At 71.4% G+C, this 23012-nt stretch overlaps 2 protein-coding genes across 2 annotated transcripts in view; one reads left to right on the top strand and one right to left on the bottom strand.

The window, feature by feature from the left end:
* Nucleotides 1-799: 799 nt before the first annotated feature.
* Nucleotides 800-13609, top strand: TXNDC5 (thioredoxin domain containing 5; the record flags this gene model as incomplete). Its single annotated transcript, XM_084257716.1, has 10 exons — nt 800-1050; nt 2444-2593; nt 4425-4536; nt 6080-6170; nt 7248-7363; nt 9246-9332; nt 9430-9573; nt 10570-10652; nt 11214-11343; nt 13153-13609. The coding sequence occupies 10 exons, from the start codon at nt 800-802 to the stop codon at nt 13273-13275; spliced, it is 1287 nt and encodes a 428-aa protein (XP_084113842.1). The 3' UTR covers nt 13276-13609.
* Nucleotides 13610-14886: 1277 nt separating this feature from the next.
* Nucleotides 14887-23012, bottom strand: part of BMP6 (bone morphogenetic protein 6) — a gene marked incomplete at its 5' end in the record, with an annotated part of 67223 nt that continues 59097 nt past the window's right edge. Inside the window, 5 exons of the mRNA XM_084227762.1 lie at nt 14887-15299; nt 15371-15481; nt 15774-15847; nt 17516-17722; nt 18024-18172. Of these exons, the coding sequence (XP_084083888.1) occupies nt 15150-15299; nt 15371-15481; nt 15774-15847; nt 17516-17722; nt 18024-18172 (691 nt within the window). The 3' untranslated portion in view covers nt 14887-15149. The remainder of the gene's footprint in view (nt 15300-15370; nt 15482-15773; nt 15848-17515; nt 17723-18023; nt 18173-23012) is intronic.

Raw genomic sequence — 23012 nt, forward strand, 5'->3', positions numbered from 1 at the left:
GGGCGGGGCGCGGGGGCTCCCGGGGGCGGGGCGCGGGGCGGGGCGCACGGGGCGGTGCAGGAGCTGGAGCGCGCGGGGCGGGGCGCGGGGGCCGGGGGGCGGGGCGGGGCGGGGCGCGTGGGGCGGGGCAGGAGCGCGTGGGGCGGAGCGCGCGGGGCGGGGCGGGGCGAGGCGGGACGCGGGGGCTCCCGGGGGCGGGGCGGGGCGCGGGGGCTCCCGGGGGCGGGGCGCGGGGCGGGGCGCACGGGGCGGTGCAGGAGCTGGAGCGCGCGGGGCGGGGCGCGGGGGCCGGGGGGCGGGGCGGGGCGGGGCGCGTGGGGCGGGGCAGGAGCGCGTGGGGCGGAGCGCGCGGGGCGGGGCGGGGCGAGGCGGGACGCGGGGGCTCCCGGGGGCGGGGCGGGGCGCGGGGGCTCCCGGGGGCGGGGCGCGGGGCGGGGCGCACGGGGCGGTGCAGGAGCTGGAGCGCGCGGGGCGGGGCGCGGGGGCCCGGGGGCGGGGCGAGGCGGGGAGCAGGAGCAGGAGCGCAGGGGCCGGGGCGCGCGGGGCGGGGCGCGGGGGCCCGGGGGCGGGGCGGGGAGCAGGAGCAGGAGCGCGCGGGGCGGGGCGCGGGGGGCCCCGGGGGCGGGGCGGGGCGCACGGGGCGGGGAGCAGGAGCAGGAGCGCGCGGGGCGGGGCGGGGCGGGGCGCTCCCGGGGGCGGGGCGCGGGGGGCCCGGGGCGCGGGGGGCCCGGGGGCGGGGCGGGGCGGGGCGGCGGCGCCAGGTCCGGCGGCCGCGGGGAGAGCGCGCCAGCCCGCCGCGATGCCCACGCGCCCCGGACGCGTCCTCGGCCCCGCGGCCCCCGCCGCGCTCCTGCTGCTGCTGCTGCTGCCGCCGCCGCCGGGCCCGGGCGGGGGGCTGGGGGGCGCCTGGGCGCGGGAGGCGGGGGCGGCGGCGGACGCGCCCCCCGAGGCGGCCGGGCCGGACCCGCACGCCAAGCACCTGTACTCGGCCGACATGTTCGCGCACGGCATCCGCAGCGCCGCGCACTTCGTCATGTTCTTCGCGCCCTGGTAGGGGCGGCGGGGCGCGGGGGCGCGGGGGCGCGGGGCGCGGGGGGCGCCCCGTTCCGGGCGCGGCGCGGGCGGCTGACGTGGCGCGGGCGGGCGGGCGGGCCGGGCCGGGCCGGGGCGGGCCGAGGAGCCGCCGGGAAGGGCCGCCTCCGCCTCCGGCGCCGCGCGGGCCCGGGCAGGGCGGGGGTCGCGGCCCGGCAGCCCGGCCACGTGGCCGGCGCCCCGAGCGTCCCGCCGCGGCCTCCGGGCCCCCTGGCGAGCGCGGGAGGGCGGCCCGCGGAGAGCGGCCTGGCCGGCCCGAAGGCCCCGGGGCCGCATCGCCGCTGGGCGCGCGCGGGGCTGCGGGCAGAGAACGGGGCGCTCGGCTGCCGGGGTGCGCTCCGCTGGGGCCCGGGCTGAGGGGGGCCCTCCTGCCGCTTCCCCTGGCCCTGGGGGTGGGGCCCGGGCAGGGTGGCCGCGAGGGGACTGCGCTCTTGCGCCTGGACTTGGGCAAACTTTGTCCTCTTAGCCCCGCGGGCCTGGCCGGGTGGACCAGCAGCGTCCTGCGCAGCGCCCTTGCTAACGTCGGGGTCTGGGCCGCGGGGGAGCAGCTTCTGGGGGGGCCCAGAAGCTACTCTGTAGCGCAAACCAGCCGTTAGCTGCTCACCGGGGCCAAGTGGGGTTCCCGGTGCCGGCCTGCGGAGGGCTGAGGCCGCCTGGAGCCCTCCTCTTTTTCCTCTTTGCTTCTTAGAGGTTTATTTATTTATGCACACAAGAGCCGGGGTGCAGGCCAGAGATGCAGGGGTGAGAGGACGCCCCAGAGACAGAGTGGGGCGCAGAACAGGCAGATCCACTGAAACACAGTGCTGAGGGGAGCAGGGGGAGACAGGAGAGGTCTGCTGCGCCCTGTGGGTAGCTCCCTGGCCGGGGATGGAACTCGTGCTGCAGCCTGACCCGGGGAGGGGGTCGGCCCTGCCCCTGGGCAAGCGCGGCCTGCAGTGGAGACACCTGTGCGGAGCCCAAGGCCCAGGCAGCGGCGCATGCAGCTGGTAGGGGGGAGCCAGCCATCTGGGGTTGGCCTCAGGAAGTGCCCCCCACCCCCACCCCAGAAGCAGCCAGGTGGGTTTCGGGAGCCCCATTCGCTGCTGTTTCCAGGACGGGCCAGGTGTGGCCCTTCAGAAACCGAGACGTGTGGTTGCGGCCAGGGGAGCTCAGGGCCTCGGCTGTGCTCCCGGGCAGGGGTTGGGGGAGGAGAGCAGCTGGGCGGGGGCAGCGGGCCACCCAGCAACTGGACCCCGCTGAGCTTCAGTTTCGTGTCCACACGAGGTGGTGCTCTGGCGGGCCGAGACGGGCGGGCAGGGGTCTCTGGCGGGTCTGTGCGGGCCGCGGGGTCTCAGCCGCACTCCCGTTGCAGGTGCGGGCACTGCCAGCGTCTGCAGCCGACGTGGAATGAGCTGGGCGACAAGTACAACAGCATGGCCGACGCCAGGGTCTACGTGGCCAAGGTGGACTGTGTGGCTGACTCAGACGTGTGCTCTGCCCAGGGCGTGCGAGGCTACCCCACGTGAGTGACCGCCCCGGCCCTCGGTTTGCCGGCTCTTCCCCGCCCCATGTGGGCTCTCAGCGGCCCCCGGGGGGCTCTGAGGGGCAGCTTGTGGGAGGCCGGCGCCATGAGGTTGTGCTGTCAAGCACTGAGGGCAGAGCCGTGGGACGGGGCTTCCCGGCGCAGGGAGGGCTCATGTCCGCCCAGGGCACTGACCGGGAGCTGGCGAAGTCCCCGCCTGCTGCGGGATTGCCGTCAGCTGTCCCCCCGAGGGCCCCACTTGGGCTCCTTAGCGTTGCCTCCGCAGTTGGGGCCACTGGGTGTCGGGCAGCAGCACGGGCAGTGCTCGGGGCACTGGCAGGGAAGGGGACGCAGGCCCCAGAGGGCAAGAGTGTGTTGGGGTGTCAGGGGCCAGAGGCCCTGGAGCCGGGTGGCTGCAGCCCCCCACTCCGAGGACTCTGCGTGGGGGTGAACGCTTGGCCCGCGTTGTGTGTCTGAGTTTATGGTTTGGAGTGTGGGGCTCCCCAGAAAAGCCGGGCCCTGGGTCTGTGCCGCGAGGCCCGGGGTGGTGTGGGCCAGCGCTGCCAGCATGGTGCCGGACGGTGTCTGCAGTCAGGTGGGGGCGCGGGGCCGCTGCTTGGGGCTCTGGGTGCGGCTGGGCTCTGCAGCTACCACTGGGCAGGGCCGAGTAGCGGGCACCCCCACCCAACACCTGACCCCCACCGGGAGCACCAGCCTGGCTCAGGCCTGAGTGGGCCCAGCCTGCCTCCACTGCCGGGAGCCTGCCTGCTCTGCTGCCCCGGCTGGCTGGGGACCCCTGTGCTGGCTGGCACCTCCCTGGCTGGCTGGGGACCCCTGTGCTGGCTGCCCCCTGCAGTGCTGGCTGGGGACCCCTGGCTAGCTGGCGCCCTGCTGGTGGGGGCTGCCCTCCAGCCTTCCGGGGCCTCTAATTGAGGTCGCAGGCTCAGCTGTTTTGGCCAGGAGCCCGCACATCCGTCTTGGGGGCACTGCCCACCCCATAACGCATAGTTTTCCAGAGCAACCCCCTGAAGCGGGGTCCTCCCTTGCTCCACTGCCACCTTCGGGGAGAACGGGGGGCGGGCACAGCCCTGGCGGGTGGGGAAGGTCCATTTGGCAACGGGGGAGGTGCAGCTCGCTGTCCCCAAACCCGTCCACAGTCCAGTCTCCCTGGGGCGCTCCTTGCCGTCCATCCACAGGCGCCGGGCAAGCCGGGGTCAGCGTGGTGGGAGCCTGGTGGGGAGCAGCAACGGGACGTCCTGCAGGGTGCCCTGTGCCCAGGCGTCCCGGCCACTCCTGTGCGGCTCGGGTGCGTGGCTGAGGCGAAGGCCTAGGTTGGGGTGTGGGCGTCAGCCCCCGGCCTGCTCCCGGAGGTCCCCGTTGGGCCCTCTGCGGTGACCCTCAGGTCCACCTGGGGGCCGGGGTAGGACGCCAGGGCGCGGTGAAGACCCCGTGTCAGGCCGTGACGTTTGCTCCTTACCCCGCGCTGAGCGTCTACCCAGACGCTCTCAAAGGCCAGGCAAGGCGCGGGGCTCCCCCAGAGCACTGGTCTCGCTGCCTCCTCCATGCCCCGGTCACACCCTGGAAGAGCACCCCCCCCAGCATCGCCCTGTCCTGGGTGCTGTGGTAGGACCCTGAGCCCCCAGGCCTGGCGGTCAGGGGCTGAGTGCGGGGCCCTTGGCTCCAGGCTCCCCGGGGCGGTGGTTCTTAGGGGACTTGGGGTCAGCTCTCCCCACCCACGCGCCTCTCCCGGCCGCCTGAGCCCCACGGGGCAGCCCGCCCCGGCTGTGGGTGGGGGTGTCTGAGCCCGGCCTGACTTCCCGACCCCCAACAGCCTGAAGTTTTTCAAGCCCGGCCAAGAGGCCGTCAAGTACCAGGGCCCGCGGGACCTGCAGACGCTGGAGAGCTGGATGCTGCGGACGCTGGACCAGGGCCAGGAGGAACCGGTCAGTGCCCCCCCCCACCCCCCGTCTCTGCTCCTCCTGCCCGCGTCCCTCCCCCTCCCCGGCGGCCTCCGTCCTCTCTCCGTGCCTGTGTGTTCGGGTTGGTCAGCGACCCCGCGGCTGCCCCGCCAGGGAACCCCGGTGGTCGGGGCCGTCGCGCGTGGGATCAGCCTTTTCCGCGTCTTTCGTTGGGCAAAATACAGGGGCGGCGTCCTGTCGCCTGACCCCTCTGCGCGCCCAGCTGGGCAGGACGCACCCCTTCCCGGCTGTGCCCAGCCCCCCCGCAGCTGGCTGCAACCCCCAGCTCTGCCCCTCACCCCCGCCTCCCGCGAGCGCCTCCTGGCAGCTCCTTCCCTGTGGACGCCCTCGGGCCTGCAGAGCAGGGAGGCACAACCCTTCGGGCCCCCGTGGCCTGCGGGGGCTGCCCAGCCCTGGCCTGGCTGCAGAGGACCCGTCCTCACGGAGGCCTCAGCCCTGTACCGTCCCATCGCGACCCTGAGCTGCAGAGACAGGCGCTGGGCCCTGGGCCGAGCCATGGCTGGACCTCTCCTGCTGGACACCCCGTTCCCTCCTCAGCCCTGCGCCCCAGGCCCTGAGGGCTCTGCTTTCTCTAGTCGCCTCAACTCTCAGGGTCTCACTGACCGCCCCCACCCCAGCCCACCAGTAATTTCAGGAGCTGTGGCTGCTCCGTGTTCTCTGACCCCTGCCTCAGACACCCTGGCTGGACCGCCACGGTCCTCGCTCCGCTGACCTTGGGCTTCCCTTGCCTGAGACAGGACAGTCACGATCTTGAGTGGCTGTCCCTGGGGTTAGGCGGCTGTCCCTGGGAGCGGGGCGCTCTGCCCCTCCTGGCAGCGGGCCGAGGCTGGTCTGGGGCGTGTGGGCAAGAAGGGGCGGTCGCTGCGCCCCGCTGTGGTTTCTGTGGACGAGGCCAAAGCCCCGAGCGGCTCGTCCTGGACGTCCCTGTGGACGACAGGTGCCTGTGAGCACCACCACAAGCAGTGTCAGGCAGCCGCGGCCCTGTCCTGGTTAGACGCCGCGGCCGGCCTGCCCACCGCCATTGCCCACGGCGTCCAGCAGGCCTGACCCTGGTCCCACAGCACCCCCATGGCCAGCAGGCCTGACTCCGGGCCCACAGCGTCCCTGCGGCCAGCTAGCCTAGCCCTGGTCCTGGCGTCCAGAGGGCCTGACCCCGGGCTCCGGCATCCCCACGTCCAGCAGGCCTGACCCTGGGCCCTTGGCCACTCCCCCCTGGTCCCCAGCTCTGTGGCGTCACTGCTGATCTTGCGGGTGACGCCGTCCCGCCCCCGGGAGTCCCCCTTGTGCCCCCCGGATCTCAGCGCGTCAGCCCTCGGGGACTTGGTTTTGTCCCGTGTGACTCTGGGACACGCCCGAGCAGGGACGGGGGTCGCTGGCCGAAGAGCGGGTCGGGGGAGGCCGCGCCCGCGTGTGGGCTGCGGAGCCTCCCACAGCATGGCCGGAGGGGCCAGCTGGTCGCCCGGCCCCCCGCACACGCGTGTCCCGTTCCTCCCGCCAGACGCCGCAGCCGGAGGAGGCGGAGGCCCCACGGGCGCCCGAGCGCAGGCAGGGGCTGTACGAGCTCTCGGCGCGCAACTTCCAGCCGCACGTGGCGCAAGGTATGGCGGGTCGGGGCGGCTGCCCCCCGGGGTGCCGCTGACGGGGCTCGGGCTGGCTCGGCTGGGTGGGCTCCCCGGACGGCCCTGCCTGCAGGGGGGCTCCCACGTGGCCGGCGTCCGTGCTGGGGGCTCCCTCCTGGGGATCGGGCTCCGTGGAGGCCCTCGGCGCGGGCCGTCTCCCCCACATGCCATTCGTGAGAACGGGCTCGGCCCCACCCCGTCCGGGGCCGCTCGAGGCCTGGCCCGCGCCCATCCCTCCTGCCCCTCGGGGGCGTCTGCACGGCGGGGAGCCGGGGGCTCTGGCTGCCCGGGCACGCGCCCCCTCAGCAGGAGGCCCCAGCCTGGGTAGTTGTCCAGGCCGCGGGTCCCTCCCACCGGGGACCGCGCTGCAGGGTCGCACCTCCTCCCTGGGGCGCGGGTTTCCCGGCAGATCGGAGGGGCCTGGGCTGCCCCGGCGGTGCGCCCAGCGCCCCCGCCCACCCCTCCCCTCCGCCCCTGGCCAAGCTCCGCTCGGAGTAAGTTCCCCGCTGAGACGGAGTCGAGGGCCCCGCGTCCCCCCCGGTCTGCGGCCCCGGCACCCTCAGATGCACCCTGGGGGGGGGGCGCGCCGGCACCCGAGTACCCAGCCGGCTGGCGCCAGGGGCCGGCGGTTCCCGCCAGTTCCCTGCGTGTCCCCGTGACACGAGTTGTCGGCCTCGGCAGGGCCGTGGCTGCCAGCACCCGCCGCAGACCCCGCCCGCCGGCCAGCCCCAGCCCCTGCCTCCCGCGAGCCGGCCAAGGGGGTGGGGGGCTGGCCAAGGGGGTGGTCTCCTCATGCTGCTTTGGGGTGAGGGGGGCGCCCAGAGGCCCCTGCCCGGCCCTAGGCGCCTGCTCTCCAGGGAGCGCCCTCTGTGGGCCTCTGGCCAGAGAAACGCGCCCCCGCTGTCCGGAGCTGCGGGGCTGAGCAGGGCTGAGCCGGGCAGGCGGCGCTGACCTTCCCCCGGAGGGGCTTCCCAGGGAGCGGCCTTGGGGATGGTGGGCGCGGGCCTCGCCTTGGGGGGGCATCCGCCGCAGCCTCAGCTGTGTCTCTTCCCCAAGGCAACCACTTCATCAAGTTCTTCGCCCCTTGGTGCGGCCACTGCAAAGCTCTGTCCCCGACTTGGGAGCAGCTGGCTCTGGGCCTCGAGCACTCCGAGGCGGTCAGCATCGGCAAGGTGAGCTCGCGCCATGGCCCACTCAGCCCCAGGGGAATGGCCGGCCCCAGGGGACTCGGGGCTGCAGACTCATGCGGGGCTCTGCTAGGGGCGATGGCCAGACCCGGGGCGCTGGGCACTGGAGAGCGGGGACAGGGCCTCTGCTTCGGGCAGTGACCAGCTTCAGAGTACTTGGAAATGTAGACCCGTGCGGGCCTCTGCTGGGGCGATGGCCAGCCCTGGGGGGCTAGAACTAAGGACCAGGCGTGCGGCCTGTGCTGGGGTGATGGCCAGCCCGGGGGACTGGGCACTGCAGACCAGCGACGAGGCCTCTGCTGGGGCGATGGCCACCCCTGGGGGACTAGGACTAAGGACCAGGCGTGCGGCCTGTGCTGGGGTGATGGCCAGCCCGGGGGACTGGGCACTGCAGACCAGCGACGAGGCCTCTGCTGGGGCGATGGCCACCCCTGGGGGACTAGGACTAAGGACCAGGCGTGCGGCCTGTGCTGGGGTGATGGCCAGCCCGGGGGGATTGGGCACTGCAGACCAGGGATGGGGCCTCTGCTGGGGCGATGGCCACCCCTGGGGGACTGGGGTCTGCAGATCCGTGCCTGGAGCCTATGCTGGGGCGATTGGCAGCCCCAGTGGAATCGGGGCTGCAGAGCTGTGGCCGGGGCCTCCACTTCAGGCGATGAGCAGCCCCAGGGGATTCGTGGCTGCAGACCCACAGGGCCTCTGCTGTGGCGATGACCAGCCCAGGGTTACTGGGAACTGCAGACCGGGCGCGAGGTCTGTGCTAGGGCCATGGCCAGCCCCAGGGACCTGGCCTGGGGCGATGGCCAGCCTTGGGGGGCTGGGGACTGCAGGCCAGGCGCAGAGGCTTGGGGCTACGCCTGCGGCTCCTTTCAGGGATCGCATTCCTAAGGGAACCCCGGCGGCCCCCGCTTGCGGAGCTGCCAGGGTGTCCGTGGCCCCGTCCCCCGAGCAGCTGGTGGCATCTGCTGGCGTCCGTGAAGGCGCCTCTGGCAGCCCGGAGCAGCCCCACTGGTCCCGCGCGAGCTTCGTCCAGGACAGGCCCATCCCAGTTTCCGGGGCGGCGGCTGCAGGGATTTGTGGGTTCTTCCCTGGTCCTCAGGTGCCCGCCCGCTCGGCCCGGCAGACACGGGGTCGGAATGACCCGGCTGCCGATGGGGCACCTTCCGCGCCCTTCCGTCTCCCCCGTGCTCCCCGCCCACAGAGGCGTCCAGGATGGACCGTCCGGGGCTGGCCCTTCCTCCCAGGACGGCGCTGGTTAGCCTGGGCCCTCCAACGCCTGGCCCCGGGCTTCGGGCGAGGCTCCTGGCTCCGGCTTAGTGACCGGCGCCCCCTCCTCCTGCTCACGCAGGGACGCGCCGCTCCGTCCCGCGGGCGGTCAGGGCCGGGACTCGGGTGAAGCGTCCCTGAGAACGCGGGGCGGGCGGAGTCTGGGGGTGGCCCCGGGGCGCTGCGCTCGCACGGTCAGGGAGGCGGCCAGCCCTGGTCTGGCTCGTCTCAGTCTCTCTCGTCCGCCAAGTGGTCCCCTCGAAGACGCGCCCCTCGGGGCCTCCCTGGCGGCCCGTCTCAGGCTATCGCCTCTGCGGCCCGAGTCCGCCCCCCCGGGGTCTCCACGCCCCGCTCCATTGCTGCGCTGGATTCCCCACCCGGAGCGCCCCCACATCCCCCTGCCCCCCCGTCTCTAGCGCAGACCTGCTCAAGGTGTGGCGTGTCGCCCGCAGAAACCGAGCATCAAGGGAGCGGAGCACGGCCGCCCCCAAATCCGCATCACCTGCCCCGGCTCAGCGGGGTCTGGGGCGGCTCCAGGGAGAGGCCCGGCTTCGGGAGCCTGAGTCTGAAAGTGGGGTGTGGCCCGGCCCCTGCCTTCCAGGTGGACTGCACGCAGCAGCACGAGCTCTGCTCCGGCCAGCAGGTGCGCGGCTACCCCACGCTGCTCTGGTTCCGGGACGGCAGGAAGGTAGGCGCTGCGCGGGGCGGGGCCCGGGGAGGCGGGCGCGAGGGCGCGGTCCCCGGGCGGTCACTCGTGTGTCCCCGCGCTCGGGTGCCGCCCCCAGGTGGACCAGTACAAGGGCAAGCGGGACCTGGAGTCGCTGCGGGAGTACGTGGAGGCGCAGCTGCGGAGCGCGGACGGGGGCGCCCCCGAGAGCGGGCAGCCGGCGGAGGCCCCAGTGCTGGGCTCCACGCCCCCCGCCGGCCAGGTGGGTGCCGTCCCTGGCTGCCAGGCCAGGGGGGTTCTCGGGGCTCTGGGTGGGAGGACAAGCCGGGGCCGGGCAGGGGACACGCTCCCCTAAGCCTGCAGGGCGCGGGGCCCCGGAATCCTGCTTCTGAGGGCGCTCGCCCTGACGGCGCCCCCTTCCCCCGTGGCCCGGAATCTGCTGGGGTGCAGGTGGATTCCCATCGGACGCGGGGCCTGAGCCCCCTCCCTGAACGTCGGGGCTGCTGGGCGGGGTACAGGACCCCCCCCCGGGGGAGGGGGGTTGGTGAGGGGGCAGGGCTGAGGGCAGACGCTCTCAAGGAGGGGCCGGGAGGCTGGGTTGGGGTGGGGGGACAGGGGCGTGGGACTGGGGAGGCACGGGGGTTTGTGGGGTGCAGGTGCTGGCGTTCCACGGGGCTGCCGCGACTGCGTGGGCAGGGAAGGTGCGGGTGCTGGGGGCGGGGCCGCTGGGACTGCAGGTGCTGGGGTGGGGGGCTGTGTGGACACCCCAGTGATCCTGGCCCCAGCAGCTCTGGGGGGCCCCGGGTGCGGGGCGGGGCGTGGCCAGGCCCGGAGCTGTGCTGAGCAGACGGGTGTGTGTGCTGGGCCTAGGGTTCCCCGGGGCAGGGCGGGGGGTTGTGTCCCCCAGGCATTCCAGCAGCACCCCAGCACTGGGCGGGTCCTTCTGGTGGGAAGAGGCTGGTGTCCCCCACCCGGGCTCCAGCTCAGCCACTGGTGCCCACGCTCAGGGAGACCCATGGGGCAGGCAGCTCGTCCCCGGAGCCCTGAGTTTTTGGCTTCAGAGATGGGTGTCTGAATGGGCGCACCGAGGGTGGCCTGGCATGGCCAGCGCCGGGGCACCTCTGTGGGTACCTGGACACTGGTGGGATGGAGGCCGCAGGCTCTGAGCCAGGTGACTCCGGGGCCAGCAAGGTCCTGTGGGGACGGCGCCGGGAGGTGTCGGCTGCGCGCGTGGCCTGACCGGCTGCCGTCCCCACAGGGTGCCGTGCTGGCCCTGACGGACGGCGACTTCGAGGACACCGTCGCCGAGGGCATCACCTTCGTCAAGTTCTACGCCCCCTGGTAAGAGGCGTCGCGGCAGGGCTGGCCTCGTTTGGAGACCGGGGGGCCGGGCCGTGGGGGTGCGGAGGACACGCGCCTTCGTCCCCTGGATCCGTCATGCTGAGCTGGCGCCTGCCGTGCACGCGGCTCCCCGGAGGGCGGCGCCAGCCCACAAAGCCCTGTCCAGCGCAGGGAGCTCTAGGCCTCTCCAGCCGTGGCCGCCCTGGCCGGCACCAGCACCCGCCCGGCTGGGGGCACCGGCAGCCCAGAGAGCAGCCCGCGTGGGCAGCGGTGTCCAGCGTCCCGATCCAGGGCCCCGAGTGCCCGGAGCAGCGGCCGCCACATGAGGCCGCGGGTGCGGTGCGTCGGTGCAAGGACGGACACGGATGCAGGCCTTCCCGGCTCTTTATTGGGGACGTGGGCCGCTCGCCGGGCTCGGAGGACGCGGTGCCGAGCGACCCGGCGGCCGCAGGGGCATCTGTTTCGCCTCCAGACGGCGGCAAGGGGCTGGGGCCCTGCAGCCAGGCCGGTCAGGAGCGGGTCGGCGCGGGTGGACTCCGCTCAGGGCTGACCCTCCCGCAGGTGTGGCCACTGCAAGAACCTGGCGCCCACGTGGGAGGAGCTGGCCAGGAAGGACTTCCCCGGCCTGGCCGCCGTCAAGATCGCAGAGGTGGACTGCACCGCCCAGCGCCACGTCTGCAGCCGCTACGAGGTAGGCGGGCTCGCGCCACACCCCCCACACACACACACACAGCACACACAGCACAGCCCCACACCTCGCATCACTCTACACGTACACCCATACCCGGTACACAGCACAACCCAACACCCCCCCACATACACCACACCCACACAGCACAAACCCCACACACCGCACAGCCCGCATCACTCTATACATACGCCCCACATACTACACACACGGCACAAAACCAGCAGCCCGCATCACTCTATACATACGCCCCACGTACTACACACACGGCACAAAACCAACACACCCCACACCTGCATACCACATACTACACACACACAGCACAGCCCCACACCTCGCATCACTCTACATACACCCCACACAGCACACGCCAACACCCCCCATTCCCTACACACACAGCACAAACCCAACACACCCTACACCACATACTACACACACAGCATGAACCCCACATACCACATTACTCCACACACACAAAGCACAGCCCCACACCTCGCATCACTCTACACATACACCCCCCCATTCCCTACACACACACAGCACAAACCCAACACACCGCACGTGCCACATCACTCCACACACAGCACAGCCCCACACCCACACTGCACAGCCCGCATCACTCTATACATACACCCCACATACTATACACACAGCATGAACCCCACATTACTTCACGCTCCCCCACATATACTACACACACAGCACAAACCCCACACCACTCCACACACACACCATATGCTCCATGCCTGCCCCACCGCACCACACTCACTGCGTGGTGCATGCATAAATACATCTTTAAAAAACACCACACCCCCCCACACACACACACCCTGTATGCTCACCATATACCCAGTGGGGTGTGTGGCGATTGTGTAGCGCTATGATGTGGTGGGCAATGTGTTTTGTGTATTGGGGGGTGGTGGTGGTGTGCGCAGTGTGGTTTGTACACATACCCCACCCACCTCTCCCATACACACACACACACATTGCTGCATGTGGTAGTTGTGGGTGTATGTTGGCTACGTGGTGATTGTGTAGCGTTATGGTGTGGTGGAAGGTGTGGGTTGTGTGCGTGAGTGTGGTCTGCACACATACCTCACCCACCTCCCCCATACGCACACACACACCCCACAATCCCCTCCACCCCCCCCACAGCATAATAGCTGCATGTGGGGGTGTGGTGATTGTGTAGCATTGTGGTGAGGTGTGAGCTGTGTGTGTAGTGAGTATGGGGTGGGTGTGTGTGTATACAGTGTGGTCTGCACACATACCCCACTGGCCTCCCCAATACACACACACACACACCACGCCCTTTCCCCCGCCGTGTGTGGGGTAGTCGTGGACTGGGTGTATGTGATGTGTCTGTGTGGTGTATGGGGAGGAGTGGCAGGATGGTGTCTATGGGGGTTTGCCGTGTGGAGTAATGGCGCGAACGTGGTCATCAGGGTGTGCGCTGTATGTGAAGTGGGTGTGGTGTGGAGCTGTGTCCATGGGCATAGGAGGGGTGTGGTGTGACTGGTGGATGTGTGCTGTGGGGGTGGAAGGGGGTGTTGTATTTGTGGGGCATGTGAACTGTGTGGGTGTTTGGTGTGTGTATGTGCGCCATGCACACCAGCTGTCCCCCCGCCCACATCACATCCCTGCACACGCACTCCCCAAGCGAGGAACAGCGCGGGGATAGCACCCCTGAGCCTTGTGTGGCTCGGGAGGAGGGCGCAGACCCCTGGTCCCTGGCCGCGGGGGCCGCCCGCCAGCCCCTGTGCTCGGTGCCAGCGCGGCCAGCCAGCGCCTGCCTCACCCCCTCTCGCCCAGGTACGCGGCTACCCCACGCTGCTGCTCTTCCGCGGGGGCCAGAAGGTCGGCGAGCACAGCGGGGGCCGGGACCTGGAGTCGCTGCACAGCTTCGTGCTGGGCCAGGCCAGGGACGAGCTCTAGGCGCCCCGGGGGCCCCAGACAGCGGCCGCGCGCCCACGGGCTGAGCACGGTGTCACCCTGCGCCCGGCAGGCTCCCCGCCTCGTCTCCAGTAAACTGCACCCGCGACCCTGACCCTGTCTGCAGTGCGGCCCTGCGCCCCTCCTCCTGCCCCCCCAAAACCCAAGGGCTTGCTCTGGGGCCCCGTCAGGTCAAGTGGGCCTGGGGTCGTCCTTGATGTCGGTCACGGAAGGGCGGGTCCCTGAGCAGAGGCACATGTGCCCCGCGCAGCTGCGCCAGCTTCTGGGCTGCAAGAGCGGGGCCCCCGCTGTCCTGGGCGTCACCCCCCGTCAGGTCAGCTGTCCCCACCGGGGGGGGGGGGGGCGGGGCGCCTGCCTGTGTCACCCCATGAGCGCAAAGCCGGGCTGGGGTGACCTGCGAGGCCCGCAAGGCGTCCACTTGGTGTCCTGCCCTGGAGCCGGCCGCCCGGCCCGGGGGGGGGGGGGGGGAGGGGGAGGGGCGGGACAGGGGTCAGCGCCTCCTTGGGCCTTGTGCGAAGAAGGGTCTCAAGGCCCGGCGGTCCGTGCTCGCTGCTGCTCGGCCGTGAGGCAGGTGTGTCCTGAAGCGCAGGTCACGGGAGAGAAACGGGGTCGCTTTGAAAGACCATGGAGATGGGAGCGAGCCCCAGCGTCCCGCCGTCCCAGATGCTCTCTCCTCGCCGAGCTCGTGAGCCGTGGCTGCGCGGCGCCGTCTGGGCCCCCAGGGGCTGGCGCGGGCTCCTTGGGGACCTCCTGCCCCTCTGGCCGGGGCAAGAGCGCCCCGCGACCACGGCCGATGGAAGAGACGCTGGCCCGGCTGTGCCAGGTGCGCCCGCCACCCCGTGGCCGTGACTGGCCTGGGGCCCCGCTCAGCCCCCCATTTCCCGAGTCCTGAGTTGCTACCTTCACCCTCCTGTCAGACCGCCTGGGGCCCAAGTGTGACGCCCCGAGTCTCCCACTGGGGTGGGGAGAAGGCCTGCTGTGAGTCAGGGGACCGGCCCCCACCCCCCCGCGTGTTCCCTGCGCCGCGTTGCCCCCAGTTCCCGGGCTCGGAGCGGCCATGCGGGTGGGCGGAGCCGTGCTGGCCCAGACGGCGCCCGCCTCTGCCTTAAGGGGAGCCTCGCTGCCACGTGGTGATGCGTATCCCCAAGAACCCACCCCCGGGGCACCCGCCTTGCAAGAAGCGCAAGCGGCCCGCGGCCTTGACTGTCCTTCCTGAATAAACTCGGTACCAAAGCCTGGCGGCGCGTGTGGGCAGATGCGGCGCCGAAGCTTCCAGCGGCCGCCCCGGGGCAGCTGCGGGCGCGGGCACGTGTCGCCTTGGCGCGCTTGGGCGTGAGCTCGGCCCGCAGCCCGCGGTGGGGAGAAACACGTTTACACAAGACCGCGGGCGGCCGGGTCTCGCGTCCACGGGCAGCAGGGACCCCGCGCAGACTAGGAGCCGCGCCCCGAGCGCCTGCTCCGGCGAAGGCTGCGGACGCCGACTCTGAGCCCGGCCCCGCGCCGGGCCTGGCCGAGCACAGTGCCGGGGGCTGAGCCGAGGGCGGGGTCTTGGGTTCGTCGACCCTGAAACAGGGTCTCACACCCACGAGGCTCCAGTCTCACACAATGGGTCTCACCCCCACTGTGGAAACGGGACCCACAATGTTCCAGCAAAAGGCACTTCCAGAGCCCGGGCGGCAGCGGCGCGAACCCCACCTTCAGGCAGGCTCCCTGTTCGCATGGCGCACCTCGGCCGGGCCCCGGGCGGTGCCCTCCCTTGGCCGCTGCTCTGGGCACCGAGGGCGTGGGCCCGGCCCTGGGGCGGGCGTCAGACGGGCGAGGCTGGGACCCGGACGGGGTCCACCCACCGTGCCCTGCTAGTGGCACCCGCAGGCCCTGACCACCATGTTCCGGTACTTCTTCAAGATGACGTTGGAGTTGTCGTCGAAGTAGAGCACGGAGATGGCGTTGAGCTTGGTGGGCGCGCAGCAGGGCCTGGGCACGAACTCCGGGTTCATCAGGTGCACCTGCGGGGGCAGAGGGCGGCGTGGGCTCGAGCACAGCCCCCCCCCGCCCTCCCCGCCCTCCCGGCACTCACCAGCGTCTGCACGATGGCGTGGTTGGTGGCGTTCATGTGCGCGTTCAGCGGGAAGGCGCACTCGCCGTCGCAGTAGTTGGCCGCGTAGCCCTTCGGGGCGATGATCCAGTCCTGCGGGCAGAGAGCAGCGTCCCGGGTAGCCCGGCCCCCGCCGCCCGAGCCCGCTCAGGGCACCCGCGGCTTGGGGAGGGGCGCTCAGGGGCCCGGACAGAGGGGATGCAGCCTTTGGCTCCCAGGGACACAGAGCTGGGGAGCAGCTCCCGGGGGAGTCGTCGGGCCCCCCATCGAGAGCCTGGAGCCTGTGGACGTGGGGGTGCCTGGTGTCTAAGGAGCAGGTCTCCGCTGCCGCCAGCATGAAGACAACGGAAGACCGCGGCCCCCGCCCCACCCGCCGCGCACCCACCTGCCACCCCAGGTCCTGGAAGCTCACGTAGAGCTCGTGCTTCCGGCAGGCCGTCCTGAGCTCGCCGCCGTGCTCTGCGGGGAGACGCGCAAGCCCTCAGCCCGGGGCCTCCTCCCGCCCGTGCTGCTAGAGGCGCCACTCTCCCGGCGCCCACACGTGTTCCGCCGCTGGCACGCTGCGTCCCCCGGCAGCTAGCGCTCGGCGCTCGGCTCAGGGCTCAGGGCTCAGGGTCAGACTCAGATTTTCGGCTGTGTGAGGGTCACCGCCCAACGCCCACACTGTCCAAGGTCAACCGAGCATCTGCGGAGTCCCTGGTGCCCTTGAAATGGCTGGGGCTGGGCAGTGCAGGGAGCAACACCAACCTCCATCTCGTGCGTCCAGAAACCGCAGGTGCAGGAACCCTGCCGGCCCCCCCCGCCCCCCCGCCCCCCCACCCAGCCCCCTCGGCTCCCTGCAAGAAGGTCCAGGCAGCTCCCTCCACCTGGACACGCAAACCAGCCAGAGCCGCAGACCCCGGCCGGCCACCAGCCCCGCGAGCACCCTCGCCCCGGCCAGGCCGGGCACGTCACCGGAGTTTAAGCCCAGGCAGCCGTGGGGCCGAGCTGCGGGGAGCCCGTGGCGCTGGGACTGGCCGCGATGTTACCCTTGGACAGAGGCCCACACGCCGGCGACGGCAGCACCTGCCGGCGTCCATCGGCGACAGGCCCTGGGCGCGGCTGTGAGGCAGGCGGGTCTGGGGCCAGAGGCCTTGGCAGGGCCCGGCCTGGCCAGACTGGGGCACAGAGTGTGACTCTCCCTTCCCGAGAGCCTCTGCTCCGACGGAGGACGTTGTGGCTCCAGGGGGTCGGGGCAAATAGCTGCACCTGACAGTCCAAAGGCCCAGGACCGGCTCCCTCAGGAGCCCAGCCCATGGCCCGGCCGCTCGAGACTCGGGAAGAGTCTCTGCCGCCCGCCCGGCCCCTCTCATGGACGGGGTCAGGAGACAAAGCTCCACCTGCCGGGCTGGGAAAACCACCCTCTGCCCGCGGCCCAGTGAACCTACCACCAGCTGGAGGGAGGCGGTGAGGAGACTGGACCGTCTCAGCTCGGGGCCCGCACAGGAGCCTCAGGGCCCACTCGGCCGAAGGCCTGGTCGCCCACACCCTCCGCAGAGCCCCAGGACACCCAGACCCTCCAGCAGGGACTGCAGGGGATGCTTCTTGGGGGGGGGGGGGGCGGTGTGTCCTAGCTCTGGAGGGGTGTCGAGGCCGCGGCAGCCCTAGTGCCGGCGCCTGCACCCCCAGAGGCGCATCCAGAAGGGGCCATCTCTGAGGTACCTGAGCTGAGGGCTACTCCTTCCTCCGGGGGCGAGCACACACCCCTGCCCTGCAGAAGCGACCCCCAGAAGCCCCTGCAGCTGCCGTGGCCGGAGGGGCTGTGGACCTGTGGGGCCTGCGCCGCCCACAGGGACAGGGCAGCCCAGGGGGCGATGCAGCGGCTCCCCTGGGCCACACGGGGCCCCGGCCGCCCTCCAGTGGGTCAGCGGCAAGACCCGCCGAGGTTGCCGGCCGCCCCAGTCCAGCGAGCGCCCAGAGCGGGGCCCGAGGGCACAGGGCAGGGGCCTGGCCGCCACCCGCGGAATTCCGCGTGAGCGGCCTGACCCCACTGGGGATGCTCCTCTGGGGAACGGACCCGCTGGGGTGTGCAGCGGCGCCCGCAGGGCCACGTCCCGGCCCGGACGCCGTGCGCCTGAGCCCCCGCACCCCGGTCCCCAGACCTACCCGAGGCGCTGGCCACGCCCTGGGGCTGCGGGGAGCGGCCGAGGCTCTGCTGCCGGCGCCGGCCGGGGGCCGACCTGGCGGTGCGCGCGCGCGCCTCGCTGACCTTGAAGAAGGCCACCAGGAAGGGCTGCTTGTCCTGCGGGCCGTCCCTGCCCACCAGGCCGGCGGCCCAGGGGCTGACGCTGAGACCTGCGGGCAAACCAAGGCACCCTTACCCCCTGCACCCACGCTGCGGCCAGACCACCCCATCGCCCACCTCCGTGCGGCCGGCACGCACGAGAGCCCGGAGCTGGAGCGGCCAGCGCCGTGGCCCCTGGCCTTCCACGGGCCGGCCCACAAGCCGCCTGCTCTTGCCTGCCTGAGACCCCGGGGGGCAGCGCACGGCTGCGGGGCCTGGGCGGCCGCCTCACACTTGCCTCGGCCTCAGCCGCTGCTCCCCGCCTGCCCTCCGGCTCGCCCACAGCAGCCCCACCCGCCCCGGAGCGCTCACCGTCCCGCGTCACCACGCTCAGCTGCAGGCCCCTGTTGTGCTGCGGGGTCACCACCCACAGGTTGCTGGTGGCCGTGACGTCGAACTCCAGCCAGCCCGCCTCGGAGGCCCAGGCCACTTGGGTGTCCAGCAGAAACAGGTCAGGGTCTCTGTGAGAGAGCGAGCCCGGTGAGCGCCGGGAGGCCCCGCCCGCCCGCGCACCCGCTGGCCCCGTGATGCCACCGGGGGACGCGCACGAGGCCTCGCCTCCCCGCCACGAGCTGCACCTGCCCCGCCCTAGCACCCGCTGTGGCCGCTGCACAGCCCTCCCGGGGACCCCGTGGCCGACCGCAGGCCGACGAAACCTGTCAGGCAGGGACGACATGCTGGGGGGCCCACGGACCAGGCCGCCCGCGCTCACTCGGGGGCTGCTCAGCTCTGAGCAGAGGGGCGGCGGGGAGGGAGGAGCGTGTGGACACTGGGGCTCTCGCCCTTCCCCGGGCCGGCCCTGCACCCGGCCTGGGCGGGGGACGCTGCTCCACTTTGCGGTTCCCACCGTAACCCGGGCCGCGGGCACGAGACGGGGCTCCCGCTCCGGTGGGGCGGGCCTGGCCCTGGACGCTCGGCCGCAGAAAGCCCGCTGCCGGGACCTGTGCTCTGGACGCCGCACCCGCAGAGGCGGCACAGGGACGCCCGTAGGGCTCTGCTCTGCCCCGTCCTTGCAGCAACCCTGCAGGTGGTGACTGTCATGCCCTGGTGCCAGCGGGGGAAACTGAGGCAGGCGTGCCGGCACAGTCCAGGGTAAGTCACCCGTTGGGGTCACGGCAAGACCAGCAGGTCGCCCCTGCATCTGCATTCCCCCGGCCACTGAGCCAAGGTTCTGGGGGCCAGCGACTCCCTGTGCAGGCAGGAAGCGAGGAGGAAGCTCTCCTGAGCGCGGGAGGGGGGGGGGGGGCTGGGCCAGTGTTTACTCAGCTGCGCCTGGCGTCTTGAAAGCGCCCCTGCCAGGCCCAGGTCATGCCCCCTGGCGACCAGTGACCTCTGGCCAAGGTGACTGAGCAGCGGCCAGGGGTGTCTGGGAAACAGAGTCCAGCGCTTTGAAGTTCAGACATGGAGAGCAGCCCCCGAGGGCAAAACACACCCTCGTCCAGAAAACACACGGCCCTGCAGGGGCAGCCGGCAAGGGACCGACGGATGCGTCCGAGCCCCCGGTGCTGCTGGGCCGGGAGGCCGGGGCCTGCACCATCTCTGGGTGAGGACGTGCCGGTCTGGCTGCTCAAGGTGCCCACGGGACCACCTGGCTCAGGAGGACGGTCACCCCAGGGCACCAGCTGCGGGGCAGGGTGTCCAGGCCCCGGCAGGCGAGAGTGGGGACAGAGGAAGGGACGGTGTCCAGGCACCCTCCGCGTGTGGTCAGCTCCTCGGGCCCAGATGCGGCCTGTCCCGGCGTCTCCCCCGCCTAGGGTGGGGCTGGGGTGCATGTGCGCTGGTCGCAGAGTCCAGAGACAGCCCGCTGGACCCAGCGCGTGCACACCCCACGTGCCCCCAGAATACACACACACCGCGAGCACGTCCACTCCCCCCACACACTCACACCACCACATGATCCTCTCACACGTCCTCACCTTCACCCCACAGCACGCCTACACCCGCTCGCCCTCACCCGGGCTGGAGTGCCGGGAGGCTCCCTAGTCCTCCAACAGCCCTCAGGGCGCTGCCCCTGCCGGCGGGTCCACCGCGGGATGTCCAGGCAGAGGGGTGGGTCTGCCAGGAGGCCCCCACCTGGGGAGGGTCTCGGGCTTCCCCACCTAATCCTGCGGCCCGAATAGGGCAACACAGCCCATCCCGGCGTTCACCACGACCGCGATGCCTCCCGCTGTGAGCGGCGCTGACCTCACCCCCAGGCGGCGTGGGTGGTGGGGGTACTGCGATGCAGTGCAGGTCCCCCGCTTGCTCGCTCCGTCTGGGCATGTGGGCAGGTCTGAGCCCTGCACATCTAACAGGCCTGAGTGGTGCTGAGGCTGCGGCCAGCGGGGCACCCCTGCCCCCACCCCCACCCCAGGATCCTCCTGCCTGTCCCAGAGGCTCCGGGCCCTGGCGTCCCTCAGGCGGGCACACGCAGGTGCCACACGGAGGCCTTGCTGGTGGGCCCTCCCTGCCCGGAGGGATCAAGTTCGTCCCAAGAATGCCTGTCAAATCCAAGCAGTGGGGTTAGAAGGCGACGTCCAAGACCGGGCGGGGGGCAGGGGGGCAGAGAATGACATTAAACAGCTCCAGGGGGGCCTCCCTGGTGGCGCAGCAGTTGAGCGCTGGGCTGCGAAGCTGCCCACGGCCTCTGCAGCGCCGGTTCGATCCCCGGCTGCTCCCCGGCCACCGGAGGGGGGTGTCCCACATGGCGCGCAGACCTCTCCTGCCGCCCGCTGCTCCCCTCAGCAGTGGACTTCGGTCCTTCTGCCTGCTCTGCTCCCCGCTCTGGCTCTGGTGAATCCTCTCACCCTCCTGCGCATCTAGTCTGTACCCTGTTCTTGTATAAAAATAAATAAATCTTAAAAAAAACCCCAAAAAACAGCTCCACAGCGACGGGTACACAGACCCCGCCGCGGCACCCCGGTCCGGTGCACACAGTTCCCAGCATCCCAGCCCGATGTACACTCCCCCAGCACCCCCAATCCAGTGCACACACCTTCCAGACCACCCCCAGCCTGGTGCACACACCCCAGCACCCCACTGTGCCATGGCCTGGTGTGCACAGTTCCCAGAGCCCCAGCCTGATGCATACACACCCAGGCCCCTCAGCACCCCAGCCCGGTGCACACACCCCCAATCCAGTGCACACACCTTCCAGACCCACCCCCTAGCCTGGTGCACACACTTCCCAGTGCCCCAACCCCAGTGCACATACACCCCAGCACCCCCCCCCGTGCCCCAACCTGGTACGCACTACTCCCCAGCACCCCCAACCTGGGATACACACCTCTATGGCACCCCAGCCTGGTGCACCCCCCAGCAGCTCCAGACTGGCACCCTCGCGCCCATGCAGCGTCTGAGCCCAGGCTGATGGAAAGGTGTCATCTGGTCTACACTGTGCAGGTGTGCAAGCTTCTGTCCCCATCGCCGACCCCACAGTTCACAACCTTGTCCGGCGTGGGGAAGCAGTCAAAACCCCGCTGATGGTGCTTGCGCTGCAAAACCACCACGATCACAACCACGACGGCGGACTGACCAGAGCAGCAGCGGCGAGGAGAGCGGCCGGCCCGGCGGAAGGCAAGGCTCCCAGAAACAAGCACCGGCTTCCCTTCCCACGCGGGGAGCAGCTTCCCACGGCTGCTCCTGCCCTGAGCCCGCCTCAGCTCCTCCCTGGAGCCGGCTCTTCGACCACGGCCTCTCGGAGAACAGGGTGGGGACTGGCTGGGCTAAGTCCCGGCAGCTTTCTAAAAACCTGAAATTCAGGTAGATCTGAGGGCCGGGGACGCCCCCCACGCCCTTGGCAGGAGGCGGCACGGAGCAGGTTTCGGCCGCAGCAGAGGGCACTGCAGGGTCCCCAGCAGGGCACAGCTGGCTGAGCCCGCGCCGGCGCAGGAGTCTGCTGGTCTGTGGGGAGAGTCCAGAAGCCCTGGGGCTCACACCTGGAGGCCGGGGCGAGACAGGCGTGGCGGGGGCGGCGGGGAAGGGCACCCCCTGCCAAAGCAGCGCCCCGCCTCGCCTGCAAGGTGACCTGTCTGGGGTGTCGAGGGGCCCTCAGGGAGGTCGGGCATCCCCCTCACGGCTAGATGGGCGGCCTGAGAGCCCAGGGAGCTGTCGGCACAGGACGAGCGCCTCTCCTGGGCGGCCGCACTCCGCCCCTGGGCCGGCTGGCCGCTGGGCTCGGAGCCGCTTTCCCGTCCGTGCCGTTCGGGCAACAGGTCCAGTGCCGACATGCACAGGGATCCGTCCCAAAGATTGGCCAACAAAGATAGTGATAATACTGCAGTGCAGAGACGGAGGCTTCTGGCGCGACACATCCCCTGACAGCCCCGCCGGGGTCATCCTGGGACGCGAGGAGGGGCAGCACGTGGGGGCGGAGGTCTCGAGGAAGCTCGGCCCCCGACTGCCCCTGTCATTTCGGGGCGTCCGCCAGGTCCCAGCGGGAGGCCCAGATGCCAGCCAGAGAGGCGTGTGGGCCCAGCATCTGGAGCGACACTGCACGGCTCCCCGGGGCTCAGGCGTGCGGGCTGGAGGCTCAGGTCCCCGGGAAAGGCCTGCACAGAAATGAGCTCACAGGTGCCTGGAGTCACTTCCTGCAGGCCCTTGGCTCTCCCAGTCCCAGCCGCCTGGCGCTCCAGCAGTCCCTCCGGAGGCACTTGCCAAGCACGAGGCTCTGGGCGCTGAGCAAACAAGCAGGAAGAGAGGCGCGCGCGCCCCGTGGAGCGGGGAAGAGGCGTCAGGGCCCACAAGGGAGAGCGGCTCTGGGACCCAGCCAGCTTCCAGCCGGGCCGCCGCAGGGCTGGTGGCGGTGAGAGGGACAGGCAGACGCCCTCGGGCACGGGGAGCGCCTGCCCTCCCTGCCTCCTGGTCCGGAAAGAGATCTCTGTATCCAAACTGGTTACAAAATAGTAATTACAAACCCACCAGGCGCACCAGGCGATAACAGCAGAAGAGGAACAATCAAGGGGACAAGGGGACAAGGGCACGAGACCCACGGCGGCCCCGCGAGGGCCAGCCCAGACCGTTCCCTCTCAGCCGCCCCGCCAAGGACAAGACGCGCATGAGGCGGGTTCCGGGACCGCGGGGCTGCGTTAGCGCCCGAAAGCCTTCCGGGTAACCCGCCACCATCACTCCTATCAAAGGAGAAAGACATCACCCAGAATGAAGGAAGAAACGGATCAAGCCTCACGCCATTCCTCATTTTAAACAATGTAGCAAATGAGGAAGAGAAGGGATTTTTCCTTCCTCGAGGAGGAGCGACGGTGAACCACATGCAGCCAACAGCATCCTCCCGGGTGAGATTCCCAAGCTGCCCGCCGCAGGCCG

This window comes from Talpa europaea, assembly GCF_964194135.1.
Source record: "Talpa europaea genome assembly, chromosome: 2".
Taxonomy (NCBI): Eukaryota; Metazoa; Chordata; class Mammalia; order Eulipotyphla; family Talpidae; genus Talpa; species Talpa europaea.